This window comes from Oryctolagus cuniculus, chromosome 10, assembly GCF_051225735.1.
Source record: "Oryctolagus cuniculus isolate XC-2025 breed Fujian yellow rabbit chromosome 10, ASM5122573v1, whole genome shotgun sequence".
Taxonomy (NCBI): domain Eukaryota; kingdom Metazoa; phylum Chordata; class Mammalia; order Lagomorpha; family Leporidae; genus Oryctolagus; species Oryctolagus cuniculus.
Window position 1 is genome coordinate 43,774,818 of NC_142876.1, and position 20,586 is coordinate 43,795,403.

At 38.1% G+C, this 20,586-nt stretch overlaps 1 protein-coding gene across 13 annotated transcripts in view; it reads left to right on the forward strand.

Moving 5' to 3' along the window:
• The window catches only part of NOL4 (nucleolar protein 4), a 373,533-nt gene that overhangs the window by 292,036 nt on the left and 60,911 nt on the right, over positions 1–20,586 (forward strand). For 11 of the 13 annotated variants that reach the window (XM_051851303.3, XM_002713494.6, XM_008261193.5 and 8 more), the window contains one exon: positions 5,765–5,878. In XM_051851303.3, the coding sequence (XP_051707263.1) occupies positions 5,765–5,878 (114 nt within the window). Of the gene's footprint in view, positions 1–5,764; positions 5,879–6,205; positions 6,550–20,586 lie in introns of those variants that run through there. The other 2 variants (XM_089305836.1, XM_089305837.1) reach the window with 2 other exon arrangements.

Consider the following 20,586-nt stretch of genomic DNA (forward strand, 5'->3'; position numbering starts at 1 on the left):
GACAACTCTATAAAGTTTTAATTTGCAGTTTTAAGACCAAAAAATTGAAGAGGTTATTAGTGTGGTGATTTTATTGGCATGTATAAGAAAAGACACATTTCACGTTGTGCCAACAGCAATCATGTCTTAAGTCCCCAATTAAAATGCTACCTTTTAAACTCCAAAAGCTCCATGTGACAGTTTAGCCATCTGTTTAATGACACAGCCGCCACTGATTTGAGCAGAGATAATTATTACGATAAGAACAGTGCTAGGGAGAGTTCAACTCAGATCCCAATTGAGAATGACTGTTAATTATGAAGAGATAATTAGTGAGGACATTATCTATTACATCCAAAGAGAAAAATAGATAACAAATCTTCCTCTTCTTTGTATAGATTATGTAAAGTGTATAACTATATACAATTTTAATCATTATTTCAAATCTTCTTCTGAGATACATACCAAATAGTGTATTTACTGAGATAACTTCAACCCAAAGGAAAAATGTTATTTCATAAATTATCTATTTAATTTTTTGCATTTGATCTTTCTGTCAAAATATTCTTATCTCCAGTTATTATATGGAAGCTTATTAGGTTCATGGTCACTCTTATTGATGAGGGAGGGGATCTTTAACACTTGTCCCTGGGGAGTCTAAGTTAACATACCTGGCTAATTATGTGTTGGGAGAACCCTAAAACAATGAAATGAGAATAAATTCTGAGCTACCATATGTGGTAACCAAAAAATATCATATAAAGATGACTATCAGACCTCATGCTAAATAATAATTTTAAATTTCTCTGATAAAATTGCTCTCATAGGGCCGGCGTCGTGGCTCACTAGGCTAATCCTCCGCCTGTGGCACCAGCACCCGGGTTCTAGTCCAGTTGGGGCACCGGATTCTGTCCCGGTTGCTCCTCTTCCAGTCCAGCTCTCTGCTGTGGCCCAGGAAGGCAGTGGAGGATGGCCCAAGTGCTTGGGCCCTGCACCCGCATGAGAGACCAGGAAGAAGCACCAGGCTCCTGGCTTCGAACTGGCGCAGCATGTCGGCCGTAGAGGCCATTTGGGGAGTGAACTGACAAAAGGAAGACCTTTCTCTCCATCTCTCTCGCTCACTGTCTAACTCTGCCTGTCAAAAAAAAAAAAAAATGCTCTCATAAGGAGCAAAACATATTAACTTTTTGAGTTATAATATGGTTACGAGCCAAACTATGGGGGAAAAATAATACCAGGCATCACGTAGCTGAACTTTGGGAAACATTGGCAATTTATTATTGGCTCATCCATATTAAAAGCAAAGGGATTTTTAAAGTTGTTGCCTCACAGAAAAGACAGAGCTTCTTTGCCTGGCTCTTGCTTTTTCAATTTGGACCCGAAACTAAACTTTATTATTTTTAATCTACCACAATTTGTTGTGCCTCTGGGTGCTCCTACATTAAAACTTTGTGGATTTAGATGTAATCAGCTTAGAACATGGTAGCATAACTTAGACAAGTTACACTTTTATCTTTGTGCTATTAATGAAGATGTGCTTTAAAGGATTAATAGGGAAGGTAGTGAGGAGGATTTCAGTTACTCTAAGAGAAGGATGTTAGGGAGATTCTAATATACTATTTGATTAAATGCAAAATAGGATTAATGATTCTTCACAGGAATGTATAGAATTTAAGAGTTCTAGCTTTCTTTATGCTCACTGAGGCCTAAATTCTAAAAGAATAATTCCTTATCATTAAGTATTATTCCCAATCTTCCACCAAACTTAATTTTGAATCCAAGTATCTCCACAGATGTGAGTATTTCCACATGTTTTGGGTCAAGAAATATAATTTGTCAAAACTGTAATTTATTTTTTCTAAAACATAAGAAATATAAGTAGATTTCCTTAGGATTGTTTAGAAGATTAAGTACTGAATCCAAGCTTTTTGTACTGATGCATGAATATCCTAAGAGCTAAGCATAAGTCAGCTATTAATTTTTTCTTAAAGATTTATTACTTATTTTGTTGTTTATTTGTTTTTTTTTTTAAGATTTATTTATTTTACTTGAAAGCCAGAGTTACACAGAAAGAGAAGGAGATGCAGAGAGAGAGGTCCTCCATCTGTTGGTTCACTCCCCAATTGGCTGCAACGGTCGGAGCTGTGCTGATCTAAAACCAGGAGCCAGGAGCTTCTTCCAGGTCTCCCACATGGATGCAGGAGCCCAAGGACTTGGGCCATCTTCTACTGCTTTCCCAGTCCACAGCAGAGAGCTAGATAGGAAGTGGACCACCCATGACCTCAGCCAATGCCCATTTGGGATGCCGGCACTGCAGGCAGCGGCTTTACTCGCTACGCCACAGCGCCGGCCCCTTATTACTTATTTTGAAAGGTAGAGTTACAGAGAGAAAGAGAGTGAGAGAGTCTTCCATCTACTGGTTCAACTCCAGAAGGCCACAATTGCCAGGGATTTGCCACTCTGTATCCAGGAGCCAGGAGTTTCTTCTGGGTCTCCCATATGGGTGGCAGGCCCCAAACACTTGGAGCATCTTCCTCTGGTTTTCCTAGCAGGGAGCTGGATAAGAAGTGGAGTAGCTGGGACTACAACTGGAACCCATATGGGTTGCCAGCATCAAAGGTGGTAGCTTTACCCACTACTGCACAATACTGGCAACTGAGGCAGCTGTTATTAATATTTATCTAAAAATAAGATATTATAATCCTGGTTTTATTTGGAGGTACATATTTTATTATATATGTGAGATATACTAAAATCTTAAACACACACACACAGTGTGTGATATCTGAAAGATACATGTATTTCCTTGACTGTAATATAAATTTTATGAATTAATTCTGTCCAGTGATGTCACACCAATTATGAGAATTGTGATACATCCATGTAAAAGTCTTATGGTCTGCTTATTTTTTGATTCAACATGAGAGTTTGTACATAAGGATTTTTGAAAGAATTTATTTTTACATTAATGATAAGTTACGTAAAGATACTGAATATAGAGTTGAATATGGGAGAGTGAATGATTTGAGTATTGGAAGAGATGAAATTTGGGTTCTATATCTAGCTCAATTTGTCTTTGGACAAGTTACTAATCTATTTGGGTTTCAATTTCTTCAGACTTCAGGGAAGAAAAATGTACTAGGTGACTTCTATGTCAATTTACAGCTATCCAATTATGGTTCTACAATAAATGTAGACCAATTCTATTTTCAAAATTGCACTATTTATCTGTAGGCTAATACTATATTTCTGCTTATTTTCTCATTCATAAGGACAGAGTTCATAATTGTTTTATTTTTAAGTTTACTTTTTTCTAAAACCTTGATATATTAGGTTATCAGATGGCCTTAAAGAGTTTCTAGTTCTATTCAGGCAAGACATTATTCTAGTTTTTTAGAAGATGAGTTTAACAATCTGAAAAACATCCTGCCCTCACTATTATTTTTCTCTGAAGGAACGTGCATAATTATTAAGAAAAACAATTTTTATTGTTTAATAGTTTAATAGTTTGTTATTTTATTGTTTTCTTATTTTGTTTTTAAAAATAAAAATAAAGTTAGAGAGGAAATACTACTTAATAATTTTAAAGGAATGGTTTCCCTCTGTTCTTCCTTTTCAACAAACTTTTATAGATTCAAGGGACTTATGTGTTTTGTAATGCAATTTAATCCATTCAATAAAATCTAATAGTTGTATATATTATTAATTTGAAATAGGTATACCTGATATTGAGAGAAAACAGAGATAATAAAGAACCCAAATAAGTCTCTTGGAATCCAATAAGCTATCAATAATTGGATTAAGGTACATTGCTGATGTTTTATGTACATTATGTTAATTTCATCTCTGGAACGATAGGAAAGGTTTAATAACATAGCTGATAAAATGTATGAGCACTTTTCTGAAAATGCTAACTTCAATTAGAGAATTCGATTTCTTTTTTCATAATAGAATCTTCTAATTCCTGTTTTCCCTATAAAACCTTTGTCTCAAAATAGTTCGGTAAGAAAAGGATGGCCATGAGTACCTAACACCCAAATGGCTTAATATTGACTTTGAGCCACACAGTGCCTGTCTTTGAATGAGACACTGATTTTGTAGTTTAATATTTATTTGGTTCTTAACTAGATTGCTTTCTCCAGACTTGGTGAAACAGAGAATGAAATGAGGAAGCAACATGGGTTTTGAAATTGTCCTGACATTGTCTTATGGCACTTTTTTTTTTTTTTTTTTTAATTTTCAGATTTGATTCCCCTCTCTATTTCCAAGTCAAGGTCCTGGTTTTTAATTTCCTTCTCAAAACACTTCTGCGATTTTCCCTTCAACTTCAGGGTCCTCTCCCTTCTCTCTTTTGCAAAAATAACATTCCAAACATCCTTCTGCTTGACTGTCAGCGTTGCCAGCCCTCCTTTCAGACAGCTCACTTAACTAGCTGATACACCCTGAATCTAGCACCTCTCCTACCTTTGGTCCTTGGAGGCTACTTTGGCAGTGGAAGCAGTGAGAATATGTTGAGGCAGCTGCAGAAACTGCTTCCTAGTTCACAAAAGGTGAGAGCTGGGTCTCTTCCTACACTACCCAGATTTTACTGAGGAGTGCCTGGTACAGCACTGTGGTCTGAATTTGATCATTCTGGAATTTAGTTTGAGATGTAAACCCAGTGTTTCCATTTGAAAAAGTATATTTTAGAATGAATTGGGTCCCATAAAGCCACAAAGATTTTTCACACACACACAAAAGCTTGTAAATGTCTTGGTTAATTCAGAGGCATAAATGTGTATGTTGGGTGGAGGGTTTGAAAAACCTGAAGGTGGCATGCCCCTAATGCTAGATTCCCAAAAGATAATTTTATTTTGTAATTTCACATTATTTTGCTATCTCATCCAGTTTAATTTTCATGTTATTTCTTATCTATCATTTGCTTATCTTAATTAAAAAATGTTCTGTATCATTAAGTACTTCATCTTTCAGTCAGATGATTTTGCATGAAATTATGAAAGATAAGAATAGAGAACTTTTCTATGATTATCCCAAATGATATAGAGAACTGAAAATAATTTGCAGTTAATTAGGGACTGAGCTAGGGGATTAATTAATTTCGATGTCACCTACATGGCAATATGTACCTATTAAATTAATCATATAAACTCATTCTATAAATAAAACAAAATAAACATGTACACATACAAGCAAACACATCTCACATCTAAAATATAACTATTGATATATGAAAGTCAATCTAGGACTGACCTCTTTGTAGTTTTAAGTTAGTATGACTTTTTGAAGCATTTTATAGACATTGATTGTGCCAGAACTTAGACTGTAAATATTCATAATATTCATTGTGAGGTGGTTTGACATGGTCTGTGTGTCTGTTTTTCAATTATGTTTCAGCCCTGTCACTTGATTTTGTTTTGTTTCATTGTGCATTGTCATATGTTACAAAAGAATTAAAGGACTTGCTTTATTTGCAAAATCCAGTCGGTAGTTTTGCTGCTGACTGTTCAAAAGCCCAGTTTAATGGCCCAGACTTAATATTTGTGACAATGGAGCTCTGAGAATGAATGATGGATCTGTGTAGCATCTATAGTTTTAACCTCTAACTAGCTTTCATGGATCATCTTTCCAATTCTCATTTCCTTTTGTTATTGATATAAACTCAGTTTGAATAACTGGATCTTCCTGCACGTGTTGATGATCTCTGAGCTCTTCTGAGAATAGCATTGGCCCACTGTTGATACTGTTAATAATTATTCTTATTTTTCTCTTTTTTTTTTTTTTTTAGTCTCGACCTATTCCTTCCCACCTTACTTCAGCAGTTGCAGAGAGTATCTTGGCTTCAGCCTGTGAGAGTGAGAGCAGAAATGCTGCCAAGAGGATGCGTCTGGATAGACAACAGGTACAAAGGGGTCTTGGAGTCTGGTGTAATCCAACTGTAGCAAATACAGTGACTTTAACAAATATAGAAGAGCAAATACTCTTGAATGGGTGTGAAGTACACAGAGATACAGCTACATGCCTTAACGGTAGACATTTAAACTTGTAAAATGAATGTTCACATGATCATGGAAATCAAACAAGAATTTTCTGTGGGGGAAGATGAAAAATGGTGAAACTCATGAGTTATAACCCTGTTAGTATCCAGTTTCAAGGCTAATAACTTATGAGGAGATTCTGAGTGATTATTTACAGAAGTTTCAAAATTTTATACCATCATTTATTACAGGGACCTGATCATGTTCATTTGGAAAGAAAATGAGACTCTCATTTATTCTGGTCTAAGTCAAATGCCAAGAGACTACTATGGGTGTGGGTAAAATGCATCATAACTTTAAAATCCTGGAAGACTACAAAATGGAAATCTAGTGTATTGAAGATTCATGTCCTGGGCTTATTCTTTCATTGACTAATCATTTATTGTGGTCTCACTTTTTACATGGCTTCTTTCTATGTCTCATTGCTAAGGATCTATGTCTGTGTAGCATGGATGTGTTGTACTTTTGCTACATTGTTCAGTGTTTTTTTGGCTCACATTTTTCTTTAGTTTATCTATATATTTCTTTTTAATTTCTCATCTCTAGACTCTTTTTCTTTTTCCCCTCTACCCTCCTTTCTTAATTATTCATAATAAGGCGTGAAATTATAATGTATTGCCTTACATTCATGCATGGAAGTTTGCTGTATCCTGGCTTTTTAATTATCTTTGCAATGATGGTGTTTTGTATTTTTCATTGTGAATGAGATGAGTTAACACTAAATTTGGTTACTACAATTTTGTTTTTCCCCTGGGCTAGTGAGTTTCTAAGAAAAACAAAAAGTTTGTTTTTTACATAACAGGCTTAGAGTATTTGGAAATGTTTCAGAATAGTATCTGATTTGATATGTTTATTATTAAAATGTCATGGACTAATAATTATGAATATAGCAAAAGTTGAACTCTTTAGTTAAATAAGTATACAATACTGTGGATAAAATGTATGTGAAATGCCAATTTTGAATTTGTTAATCATTCTTCCAATAATTATTCACATATACACACTCTCAATTGAGACACTTATGGTATTTATAAATAGTATTTATTGTATCTATCAATGTATTACCATCTAACATAATGATTAGGATTGCATATTCTGGAGTTAAATAGACCTGGTTTTGATTCTCATCTCTGCCCTTACTAACTGTGGGAACTTTAGCAATCTATTTCAGTTCTGTGTGCTTTTCTTTATGTGAAAGATGACAATAATGACATACTAATCCTATGTGGTTTTTATGGGAACCTTAAGTGCTAGATTCATTAAATGTACTTTGCAATCCACCTGGGTCATAGTAAGCTTTAATAAATTCAGCCTAGAAAGGAAGGTTTTGATGTCCAGCTTTTTGTCATTATATTGGCCTCAACAAAACTGGAAAGAAACATAAGTAGTATTCTCTCTGACACAGGAGTTAGGAAGTCAGACTAAATCCATTTGAGAAAAGATCTTAATTCTAGAAACTGGAATGGTAGAATCCTGGGACTTAATGGGCTCTCTTGGCTGTCATCTAGATGTGTATTATCTACCTACTCTATTCTGTGGAATATCCATGCACAGTATCAATTATATAGAGAGTTGTTATGAAAATGAAATGACCGCTTCATTATATATATATCACCTATGAACTGATTGGTTCTAAAATCACTGGAAAAACCTGATTTGTTCTAATCGCTTAACTACCATTAGTCTAATCCATAAAATAAGGATACAGCTAACAATGTATATGAAAGCATAGTATATTTAATAAGTTTATATATTCTTTAAGATATATTGACCGTTGACTGGAATCCCCAAGTGTTAGGCAAATACTACTTCCAGTGGTAGAGATCCTCTATTTACTAACACACTTGTCCTAACATCACAGAAATAAATTTACTTTCAAGGTCTTTTTTAAGATTGATTTTTATTTATTGGAAAGGCAGAATGACAGAGAGAGAAGGAGAGACAAAGAGAGAAAGAGATGTTCCATTCACTGTTTTTCTCCTCAAATGGCTGCAGCAGTCAGGGTCTGGGCCTGGCCAGGCTGAAGTCAGGAATACCATCTGAGTCTTCCACATGGTTGGCTGCAGCCCAAGTACTGTGCCATCATCCACTGTTTTCCCATATGTATTAGCAGGGAGCTGGATGAGATCAGAGCAGCCAAGGCTTGAACCTCTGCTCAGATACAGGATGCTGCTGTTGCAGGCATTAGTGTAACCCACTGCATCGAAACACAAACCTCATTATCAAGGTCTTTAATTTGAGTTCAAGTTTGCTTCCTGGGGCTGGTGCTGTGGCACAATAGGTTAATCATCCGCCTGCGTCGCCGGCATCCCATATGGGTGCAGGTTCTAGTCCTGGCTGCTCCACTTCCAGTCCAGCTCTCTGCTATGGCCTGGGAAAGCAGTAGAAGATGGCCCAAGTCCTTGGGCCCTGCACCCACATGGGAGATCTGGAGGAGGCTCCTGGCTGCTGGCTCCTGGGTTCGGATCAGTGCAGCTCCAGCCTTTGCAGCCATCTGGGGAGTGAACCAATGGAAGGAAGACCTTTCTCTCTGTCTCTTACTGTCTGTAAGTCTAACTCTCAAATAAAATAAATAAAATCTTAAAAAAAGAACAAATTTGCTTCCTAGAACTTTCACCCAGTGGGTAAGGGGAAGCTAGCAATAATGAAGATTGGGATTTTGTACAGTTTTTTGGGGGTAGGGACTAAAATGATTGGGAACTCGTGGTCTTCAACCCTACTGCCCATATTTGATGTCTTCTTTTTCTTTGTGACCTCATACATTGTAGTTGTTTACTGAGAGTCTCTGTCATCTGAGAAAGAGGGATATCCAGTATCACCCCACATGGAACATTCTGTCTAGGCCCTGAAAGCATTCAGAGGACTTGAGATTATATGAGTTGAGGAAGAAATAATTTTTAAAATTCTGTTCTGTGATTTATTCTGTTCTGTGATATTTACAGCCTTTTAAAAATGCAACCTTCCCATGTGCATAGCTATTACTGTTCTCATTGACATGTAAGGAATTAGGCTTAGGGAAGTGGAAGGATTCATGTAAGTTCCAGGCACATGGGAAAGTCAAGTTATGAGCTTATATTACAGTTGGCTGACACTTGAGATCCCTCTGTGATTCTTTAGCACCTTTCCATTGATCTTGTTCACTGAGAAAACCCATGGCCTGAAACAAACTTAGGGCTCATGTGCTTTGTAAGCATGCTCATAATAAATGATGAGTCCACTGGTTAAATAAAAAGTACAGTATTACAGTATGAGCCTTAGTTAAAATGCGGATTTTGAATTTGCTAATCATGCCACCAGTGTTTATTCACAGGTATGTGTTTTGACAGTGCAGTATATTGCTGGAAGGTAATTTGCTTTATTAGCAAAGATTTTGTACTGTATCATACCTAGTGAATCAGGTTTCGCCTGGTTATCAGTCTAAAAAAAGTTTACAAACTTTCCAAAATGCTTTAGTTTACCTGATGAACCAGTTATGGACTATGAACACTGATTTAACATTTATAATTTATATTTCCAAAACATCTAAATGGTTTCTTTTTTTATATTTTATTTCTCTTAATAAGATAACATATTTTAATTTGCATTATAGTCAAAGGCTTAATGGATCTATTAAATAAAGCTATAAAAAATGAAATTCATTTGAAGCCACATGGTTGGAACTGAAGGACATCGTGTTGAGTAAAATAAGCCAGATCCAGAAAGACAAATAGCGCATGTTCACCCTTATATGTGGGAGCTAAAATTTTAAAAAATTCTTAAGAAATGCCCACGTGTGTCAGTGTTGCAAATACTGTGTTTTGTCCAACTTTGTTTTAAATATTTGTCAAATCTATAGGAATTGTATACTACTATAGTATTAATGATTTTATGACTATTTTAAAATTGAGATGAGTGAGGTTGAGCATATTTTCAATTTTTACTTTTCTTAAGATTTTATTTTATTTATTTGAAAAGCAGAGTTACAGAGAGAGAGGGAGAGAGACGGACAAATCTTCCATACCCTGGTTCACCCCCAAAATGGCTACAATGGCCCCTGCCGGGCCAGAAAAAAGCCCAGGAGCCAAGAGCTTCTGTTTTTCCCACTTGGGTGTAAAGCCCAAGTACTTTGGCCATATTTCGCTGCATATCAAGGCACATTAGCAGGAAGGTGGATCAGAAGTGGAGCATCTGGGACTTAGCCAATGCTCATATGGGATGCAGGTGTCACAGAGAGTGGCTTTACCCACTGTGCTACAATGCTGGCCCCAAACATTTTTCCATTTGATTATTGTTTATAGCCCTTATTTATTTTCCTCTGGGACTGTGGTCTTTTTACTTTTCATTTGTTAATTTATTATTTTAGAGATCTATTTGTTTATTTGAAAGGCAGATTTAGAGAAAGAGAGGGAGAGAGGTCTTCCATCTGCTGATTGACTCCACACATGGCTGCAATGGCTGGATTTGGGCCAGGCCAAACTTGGGAGCCAGAAGCTTTTTCCTGGTCTTTCACATGGGTGCAAGGACCAAGAAGTTGGGCCATCCTCTGTTGCTTTCCCAGGTGATTTAGAAGGAACTGAATTGAAAGTGGAGCAGCCAGAACTTGAAGCCGTGCCTAACATGGGATGCCCACTTGGGATGCTCACATTTGCCAATGGCGGGTTAATCCACCACACCACAATACTGGCCCCACATGATTTTTCACTTCCAATTCTCTTTTTTTTCAAGGTTTTATTTATTGAGAGGCAGAATTACAGATAGAGGAAGAGAGAAAGGTCTTCCATCTGCTGGTTTACTCCCCACATGGGCACAATGGCTGGAGCTGAGCTGATCTGAAGCAAGGAGCCGGGAGCCTCCCCAGGGTTTCCCACATAAGTGCAAGGGCCAAAGCACTTGGGCCATTCTCCACTACCCTCCTAGGCCACAAGCAGAGAGCTGGATCAGAAGAGCAGCCAGGACATGAACCAGTGACCATATGGGATTCCAGCACCACATATGGAGGCTTAGCTCACTACACTACAGCGCTGGCCCCTTTTACTACCAATTCTACAGATTTCCTGTGATATAACACACAGAAACTTATACCAAGTGATTCTACTTCCTACCAAAGTTTGGAGTTGAGTCTTCTCTTAATGGAATTGAAATCCTGGCCGGCGCCACAGCTCAATAGGCTAATCATCCGCCTGCGGCACTGGCACACCAGGTTCTAGTCCAGGTCGGGGTGCCGGATTCTGTCCTGGTTGCCCCTCTTCCAGGCCAGCTCTCTGCTGTGGCCAGGGAGGGCAGTGGAGGATGGCCCAAGTGCTTGGGCCCTGCACCCCATGGGAGACCAGGAGAAGCATCTGGCTCCTGCCTTCAGATCAGCGTGGTGCGCCGGCCGCAGCATGCTGGCTGCGGCAGCCATTGGAGGGTGAACCAACGGCAAAGGAAGACCTTTCTCTCTCTCTCTCTCTCTCTCTCTCTCTCTCTCACTGTCCACTCTGCCTGTCAAAAAAAATAAAAATTAAAAAAAAAAAAAGAAATCCTTTCTGCCCAGGTAGAGAAACTGAGAGCTCTTTTTTAGTGTTGGCAGTGAGATCATTCTTTTCTGCCTGTATTCTTTTCCCAACTCACAATTTTGAGAATTTTCAGTGATTTGGAGATTCTCCCCTCTACATTTCTCTAGGTGTATAAAAGCTCAAAAACTGGGGAGTTAAAATTTGTTTTCTGTGAAGCCACACATCTGAATACTTGCTGCCAATGGTTAGCCACCTGTAGAGCTGTGACTGTGTATGTCCTTTGGAGTTTATGAAGCTTGATGAATTAATTGGATTTTGTAAAGCTCTTTGAGCTATGAACATGAAAGGTGTTATGGATGTGTTGAGCACTTCATTTCATATGCCCGTTTTGCACCAAAATCCAGAGGAAACTTCTTAGTATGCAGCCTTGCCCTGAAGCAAGCCAGTGGCAAAGACAGGAGCCTACCGCTTCAGCAGGTATCAGAGTTCACAAAACTTGAGGTTCATCCCCCATGCATTTTAGAATATTCAGTATTTCTTTTAACATGAAAATCTGCAACTTAAATTTTCCCTTGGAAATTCTTTTTCACTTTGACAACTCAGAGAGGTGAACAAAGGCAGACCTCATTTTACAATTCCATCACATCTTTTGGCAATCTTAGACTCTAACCCTTTCAAACATAGCACCTCTTTTTACAATAATTCCTTTGAAATTCCCCATTTTTAGACCTTCAATACAATTTATAAGAGGTCAGCATTGTGGCATAAATGGTTAAGCCACTTCCTGCAAAGCCAGCATTGCAGATGGGCACCGGTTTGTGTCCTGTCTGCTCCGTTTCTTTTTTAAAAAAGATTTATTTATTTATTTGAAAATCAGAATTACATAGAGAGAGGAGAGGCAGAGAGAAAGAGATCTTCCATCCAATAGTTCACTCCCCAATTGACCACAACGGCCAGAGCTGTGCTTATGCAAAGCCAGGAGCCAGGAGCTTTTTCCAGGTCTCCCATGTGGGTGCAGGGGCCCAAGGATTTGGGCCATCTTCCACTGCTTTCCCAGACCACAGCGGAGAGCTGGATCAGAAGTGGAGCAGCTGAGTGTCAAACTGGTGCCCATATGGGATGCAGACACTTCAGACCAGGATGTTAACCCACTGATCCACAGCCCTGGCCCCGCCTGCTCCATTTCTAATACAGCTCCCTAATAATGGCCTAGGAAAGCAGCCACAGATGGCTCAAGTGCTTGGGCCCCTGCCCTCACGTGGGAGACCTGGATGAAGCTCCTGGCTTCTTGCTTCAGCCATTGCCACCATTTGTGGAGTGAACCAGAAGTTGGAGGATTTCTCTCTCTCTCTCTCTCTCTTTCTCTCTCTCTCTCTCTGTCTCCCCCTCTCTCTATAACTATGAATTCAAAAAAATTTAACTCTCCCTGTCTTTCTGTAAGTCTGACTTTTGAACAAATAAGTGAATCTTTAAAAAATGGAATTATAGTCAATAAAAATTATATCCTCTATACATGTTTCTGTCTGTACATTATATATATAACACATTAAATATTTATAATATAGTAAAAGCAATAACATATAGCCAAATAACATGCCTTTTAATGTGTGCCCGTGTGAGATACTATGACACCAGAAGATATAATGAAGTCACCAGATGCTTACACTAATACATGAAATCAGTGAAGATACAACAGTTGAACTGTCCCCTGTATGTCATGGCAACTCACAGTGGTTTTTGATATAAAATTTCCAAATGATGAGAAACCATTTGTAAATTTCCAAGCAAAATCATGTAGTATTCCCTTGATTTCCAAGTCAGTTATATTCCAGAGATAATCCATTATGTATTTAACAACCATCATAAAAATTCTGTAATTATAACTGCAAAAGAATGAAATTTTATGCTCAGATAATTCTAAATAGGCTTTCCCCCTACAAAGATATCTAGCCAGACCTTTGAAAATTCACACAGGAAGAGGGGTAATTCTTGGTCACAGAAGACTGCCTGGAACATGTCAGTGAGTGAATGTATCTCCTATTAAAGCTAGCAGCACCTGCTTTGCTGTTCCATTTGGTCCCGGGGAGGTACCGTTGGCTTTGAGAGGCACTGCTATGGACAGAATAGTCTAGAATTCAAATGCAGAAATGAGAATTCTCAGTCCTCACCTCTGTTCCTTCATACCAAATCCTTGTATCTCAATTATGACCATTCTGAACTTGAGGGTCAAAACGCTCCAAGCTCAGCAGGCTTTGCTCTCAACCTAGCCAATGAGTCTTCCTGCCATCCTGCCTCCTCTCTTCCCTTTACTTTTGTTTTTAAAATTGTCAGAGCCTAGAAGTAAAAATTATGAGTATAAAATAAAAACAATGAGGCTTTTTGGTTAATTACATTTTACAAGGGTGAGGTGGGGGCCAGCACCGTGGCTCACTTGGTTAATCCTCCACCTGCGGTGTCAGAATCCCATATGAGCGCCAGGTTCTAGTCCCTCTTGCTCCTCTTCCAGTCCAGCTCTCTTCTGTGGCCCGGGAAGGCAGTGGAGGATGGCCCAAGTGCTTGGGTGCCTGCACTCGCATCGGAGACCAGGGAGAACTACCTGGGTCCTGGCTTCGGATCGGCATAGCTCCGGCCATGGTGGTCATTTAGGGGGTGAACCAACGGAAGGAAGACCTTTCTCTCTCTCTCTCTCTCTCTCTCACTGTCTAACTCTATCTGTTAAAAAAAAAAAGGTGACGCAATTAAGTATCAATATTGATATACTGTCAGTCAAAAAACTAAGCAGCATATGATTTTTAAGTCCCATTTTATTTTTAAAATTTTTATTATCATTTTCTTTGAGAGGCAGAGGGATGCAATGAGAGACAAAGAGGTCTCCCATCCACTGATTCACTCTCCAAATGCCTGCAACATTGGGTCATGATGCAGAAGACAATTGGGGTCTCTCACATGGGTGACAAGGACACTAGTAGTTGAGCCGTCATCTGTTGCTTCCCAGGGTGAGCATTAGCAAAAAGCCAGAATTGGAAGCTGAGCCAGGATTTGAACCCAGGCACTTTGAAGTGGTGGCTTAACCACTGTGCCAAATGCACACTTAAAGTAAAATGCCATATTTTATTTCCCACTCAACTATTTTAAATGTCTGCAATAAATATATTAATTATTTTCTATATTGAAAGCTACCATAAATTAAATTTTATGTTCGATACAACACGGATGTCACAATATACTACATTTTGCAGCAAATACACTATCACAGCAATATCAGGCCTGTTAATCTTTTTAAAAGTGGACATTTAGGGCACAGGCATTACGCTAGTGGTTAAGATGCCTGAATTCCACAGTTTCCAATGAGGGAAACTTGGGATTCTTGGGAAGAAATGAAAAGGGAGAATGTGAGGTAAAGTTTAAGCTAGATTGTGCGGTGAATGGACATGGACTTCAGGTTTATGCAGAGAGAAGAGGTGAAGGATGGGGACATGACCCAATTTCTGGAAAATTTCAAGAGCCAATGGACAAGAAGACATGAATGAGACTGCAGGAAAGGTGAGGTCCTGATCCAGCAGGAAGACACTTTTCCTGCTACCCCTCATTCCACGTTTCCTACTTAAATGCAATGTAATTTAAATTGGAGCATTTCTAAAAAATAATTATGAAGATTGACTGCTACAAAATAATCATATGGTTAGACAGAATCTCAAGCTAAACATTAGTGATTTCGGAATGTCTATTTTTCCATGCCACCGTGAGAGCTCAGCTAATTAAGAATCAAAGTTTAATGTATTCCTATAATTTTAGCTTATGTAATTACATACAAAAATTACTATTCTATTTTAAAGAACCCTTTGTATGATGTCTCAAAAAACAGCCATTACCGTTTCTGTCAACTTGTGTATTTTATCCTTTTTAGAAAAATATTGAAATCAAGGGTACTTCTGCTTAATACATTTTCTTAATGCATATATTTTTCCTACATAATGATATGTCAAAATACGTCTCAGTAGTGATGGACAGATGTCATCTGATTAGATCCCTCCATGGTACTATGAGGCATGCAGATCAGATGGTTTCCTTCTTTCATTGATGGGTAATCCAACTGAAAAACTGTTTGGGCCAACTTCTTTTTCAGGGGTAGAAGCTGAAAGCAAGCTAGAATTCCTAATTTTGTTGTCTTTCTGTCACTCATAGTACCTTTCTATTTGATTTTCTGGATGCACTGAGAAATCGTCCACATTTATATAGGAAATGATTTTAAAAACATTTTAGGTATATCTTTGGTTTAGGGTATTACTAACATCAGGGGAATAAATGGCAGGATATGAGTAGGTGGTTTGAATTCAGACAGCAAAATTCAACATAATATGTTGATACACTTTTGATGCCAAAATCAAGGAAGCACATGGTTTGCTGGGTTCTTCATGAAGACAGCATCTTTAATATTATTTTAAAACCAACTTGTTTTTAGGCATAACAGATAAATGGAGAATCTGATGTATTGCTTTGGTTACATAAATTCAGTTTTATAATTTATTTTTCCTAATATGTGCATTCCTTGCTGTCCTTTCTCTTTATCTACTTTAGATCCCACTAGTTACTGTGAAACAATAATATTCTATGTATTGGAGAAATTGAACTAAAGCCGCAGATTTACTATGCTTGAACTATTAGGCTATGCCTCCTAAAGAGAGAGAGCAATGATGTTTGACGTGACTTCTCTGGTAAATGCAATCCTAGGGGCTTCAAGGGATGCACAGTTGTGACCTCAGTCACTCTGTTCTGTGGGAAATGAGAGTATCTGCATTTGGACCCTTCTAGGGAGCCAAATATTAATTCTAATAAAAAAAAACTTTTTGTGGAGATCTTTCTAAACCTTAATCAGTGCATCTTCGTTGCATTAGAAAAGTCTACAAGTCATAAACTGTAAGCCTGAAGACGGATTTATTTACTAATCCTTGCTAATGACTGTCCAGTGCTGACGGAGCTTTGCCTACAAATAATGAACAGGTGATTCTACGAAGCTTGTCCAAAAGAAAATCCCTGATCAGGTGAAGGACTACTTTCTTCATAATTGATCACTTTCTCATAATGATGAAGAGATTTTGAGTGATATCTGATCAGCCTTGCTGAAATAGATTGATCCAATCTATATTTCTCACCCTCATATCAGTTCCCCTTGTCTTGTCAATATTTTAAAGTGATTGTTTTTGCTTCAACATCCAGGGACTCCTATCTGTCTACAAAACAGCTTTCTCTTGTTCTTCTTTATGGCCTTTTAATGAGAGGGCACCTTTCTGTTTGGGGAGTTCACAAAACACCACCTGCACCTGCACCTTCATCAAGATATAAATGATGCTTAGGTGGATAAAAATCTAAGTTACATTTATTTCTATGTTCCTTTGAATTGTTTTGCCTTGTATACAAACAATATCAAAATAGCACTTTAGATGACATAATAAAACTAAAGTGTAATGAGATTCCTGCATTCAGATCAAATCACTTCACTGACAGCATTTAACCATTTCTCCAGTCACATTTCATGTTCTTATTATAGATCTTCGTGTTGTTATTCAAGAAAACAGACTAGTGCATTTAGGCACTCTAGGAACTCCCAGCACATGGTAGGATCAGTCACATTTTGCATCTCTGAATTGTGTGGTTAGTCTTCTGTCCTCAAATCCTGTATGAAAAATCGAAGAGGCATTTATTAAAAATCATGGTTCTGAAAAGAGGCCAGGGAGCAAAAAGAGGTATTGGTGGTCCCTATAAACTTGAGTAATAAAATATCTCAATGTAAGCAGAAAATGTAGGTGGAAAGGTTATCTGAATTGTAAATACATGATTTCCATAAAAAATTGCCAAACACTTTCCCAATTTCTTTTGTATTGGCTATTCCTTATCTTCATTACATGATATGGCATAGAGGAGGAGGCTGTCTTTAGGTAGAGGAATCTGAGTAGGTAGGAGAAAAAGGTAGCCTTGATTTAGTTCTTTAGAAAATGGTGGAGAGTCAGTAGTATTGAGATGTTTTAGTACCTGTTAATATGTGGGTATGTCACAACATTGCTATATTCAAACCTTGCAAATGTATGGCCTTTTGAAAGAAGAAGAGCTTCTTTTTTAAAATTACTGAAATTGCAAGATAAAACATATTAGACACATTAAAATTAGTTAGGGGGCAGGTAGTGTGGTGCAGCGGGATAAGGCTCCATTTGCGATGCCAGTTTCCCATAGAGGAGGGCAGGTTCCAGTTCCAGCTGCCCTGCTTTGATCCAGCTTCCTGATGATGTGCCTGGAAAGCAGCAAAATAAATCTTTTTTTTTTTTTTTTAATTAGGACTGTACGGAACTTTACAGACCATTTAAATAAATTTATGAAAAAAAGAGACCTAGAAACATTCATTTTTAGTTTACATTTTCCTTCTTTCTTTCTCCTTCTTTCCTTCCACCCTTCCTGCTTTCCTTCTTTCTTCAGGGTTTTTTTCATATTTCATGAGAAACAGAACTTCCCTATAAAATGAAGCAAAAAAAGGACCAACACAGTGCAAAAAAAAATTAGCTCCCTTTTCATTTCAGGGTAATGTTCTGAATAATGAAAATCATAATGCTTCATAAATTTCAACTTTTAATGGCATCATACACACATAGCATGCAAAGATTTGATACTACTTTGGACAGAGAACTCGGAAGGTCACATTAGTTTAATTCAATTGCACTTCTGTATCATTCATGATCACCTCTGAAGCAAATTTGAGAAGTCCAATGAAGCTGTCAAGCCTTAAATGAATCTCCATATATGTGAGCAAAATTTTCGTTCTAGGGAACTAGCCACTTACCCATGTATTTTCTTGCCTTTGAATTTTTTTTTTTTTTTAAATAGAATAGGATCTTGGTGGCCAGCATCTGGCATAGCAGATAAAGCTGCCACCTGTCACACAGGCATCCCAAATGGGCACCCATTTGAGTTCCTGCTGCTCCACTTCTGATCCAGTTCCTTGTTAATGTGCTTGGGAAAACAGTGGAGGATGGCCCAAGTACTTGAGCCACTGCCACCTACGTGGGAGACCTGAAAGAAGCTCCTGGCTCCTGGCTTAAACCTGGCCCAGCTCCAACCGTTGTGGCCATTTGGAGAGTGAACTAGCAGATGGACAATCTCTCTCTCTTTCTCTCTCTCTTTCTGTCTATCTTTCTGTCTCTCTCCACCTCTGTAATTCTGACTTTCAAAATAAATAAATCTTTAATGAAAAATAGAAAATAGAATCGTTTCTGCAGTTCATACTAAATTAATTTCTTGAACTACCATTTACTTCATAATCCACATTTTAGAAAAAAAAAATTGTGGAGACCATTGTAAATACCCAGATCTAGTTTTAAAGTCCAAGTTCTTGGCCAGCGCCACAGCTCAATAGGCTAATCCTCTGCCTGCGGCGCCGGCACACCGGGTTCTAGTCCCAGTCGGGGCACTGGATTATGTCCTGGTTGCTCCTCTTCCAGTCCAGCCCTCTGCTGTGGCCCGGGAGTGCAGTGGAGGATGGCCCAAGTGCTTGGGCCCTGCACCCACGTGGGAGACCAGGAGGAAGCACCTGGCTCCTGCCTTCGGATCAGCATGGTGCGCCAGCCGCGGCGGCCATTGAGGGGTGAACCAACGGAAAAGGAAGACCTTTCTCTCTGTCTCTCTCTCTCTCTCACTGTCCACTCTGCCTGTCAAAAAAAAAAAAAAAAAAAGTTCCAAGTTCTTTATTGTTCAGTTATTTTGGTGTCATCTTGACACTATTTGGGATAGACATATGAAGTATATCATATTCTACTACTAATACTAATATTTGTGTGTTATTTTATAGCATAAATTTTCACTCACATATATTTCTCATTTATTTTTTTCACAAACTCAGTAAGGTATATTTATTATAGTGCTGTTATGATTCTTGACAAAAACTTACACAAATAGGAAATGTGGTTCCTCATTATTGCTCAGGTTTTCTTTTTACATTAATGAAATTTGGAGAATTTAGAGGTGTTTTAGTGTACAGCATGTGCTATCTCCACCAGCCTGCTTCTCCCAGTCTGTCCTGAGAATCAGTTCCAAATCTCTGTTGATTTGTAGACCCATTTCAAAGTGCACCTGTTTTAAGAAACACCTCTTGTATCAAATCTTAGTTGATGAGTCTAAGTCTTTCTCTTACTTCACTCTATAACAATAATATCAACACAAAGCAGTTTTGGTGCTTGTTTATATGCCCAACTAACATTGTAATAGCTTCCAAGTGTCTTATGGAATATTGTTTGACACTACAATTTTATATCACTCTGTGGGATTAAAATAGCTTTGGCTTTTATCACTCTGAGCCCCTAAAATGCCTAGTTATATGCTGAGATGAGGCTAGGCATTTAATAAGTATCCATATGGGGCTTGATGTAGCATTGAAAAAATTCCTTTTCAGGGAGGGAAAGTACCTTTTTTGATGAGATGGCCACCATCTCAATATGAAAGATTGAGCCTGAGAATGGCAATATGTGGCCAAATAGAGGTAGTCATTGGGATTAATGCTGCAATTTCAAATGTTATCTGACCACCTAGTAAACACAGTTTTAGCACCAAATAGAGAAAATTGCAAATACAGTATGAAGACGACCAAGGGTTTAGGCAGTGGAGCAGATAGAAATCGTCTCAACAGTTAGTTCTTTGGCTACTGTTGCTTTGCACTGTTCAGTGAGAAAAAGAAGACTGCTATTAGGTTTCTGACAATGTAATTACACCAAGACACAGATGCAGGGAGCTGACCTGACATTTGCCCCTGGGTAGTTGTCATAGCAGCAAGCTGAATAAAGCAGTTTGGCACAAGTACAAATGCAAGTTCCACAGAAAGCTCCACCCAAAACGCAGTGCATTTGAACATTAATATGCAGCTATATTTTTCATACTTCAGAGGTGGCCGTCCCTTCCCATTATTGAATTCTTCATTCTAAATACACGTCTCATAGTTAATCCATGTTTAAAACCAATGATAATTGTGTTCCTGTGAAGGACTAGCAGTATCATTATAAGCAGATACTGTGTATCTGGGGTATTGTTCCTTGCCGGAGATGATTTGTACAGTGTTGCTA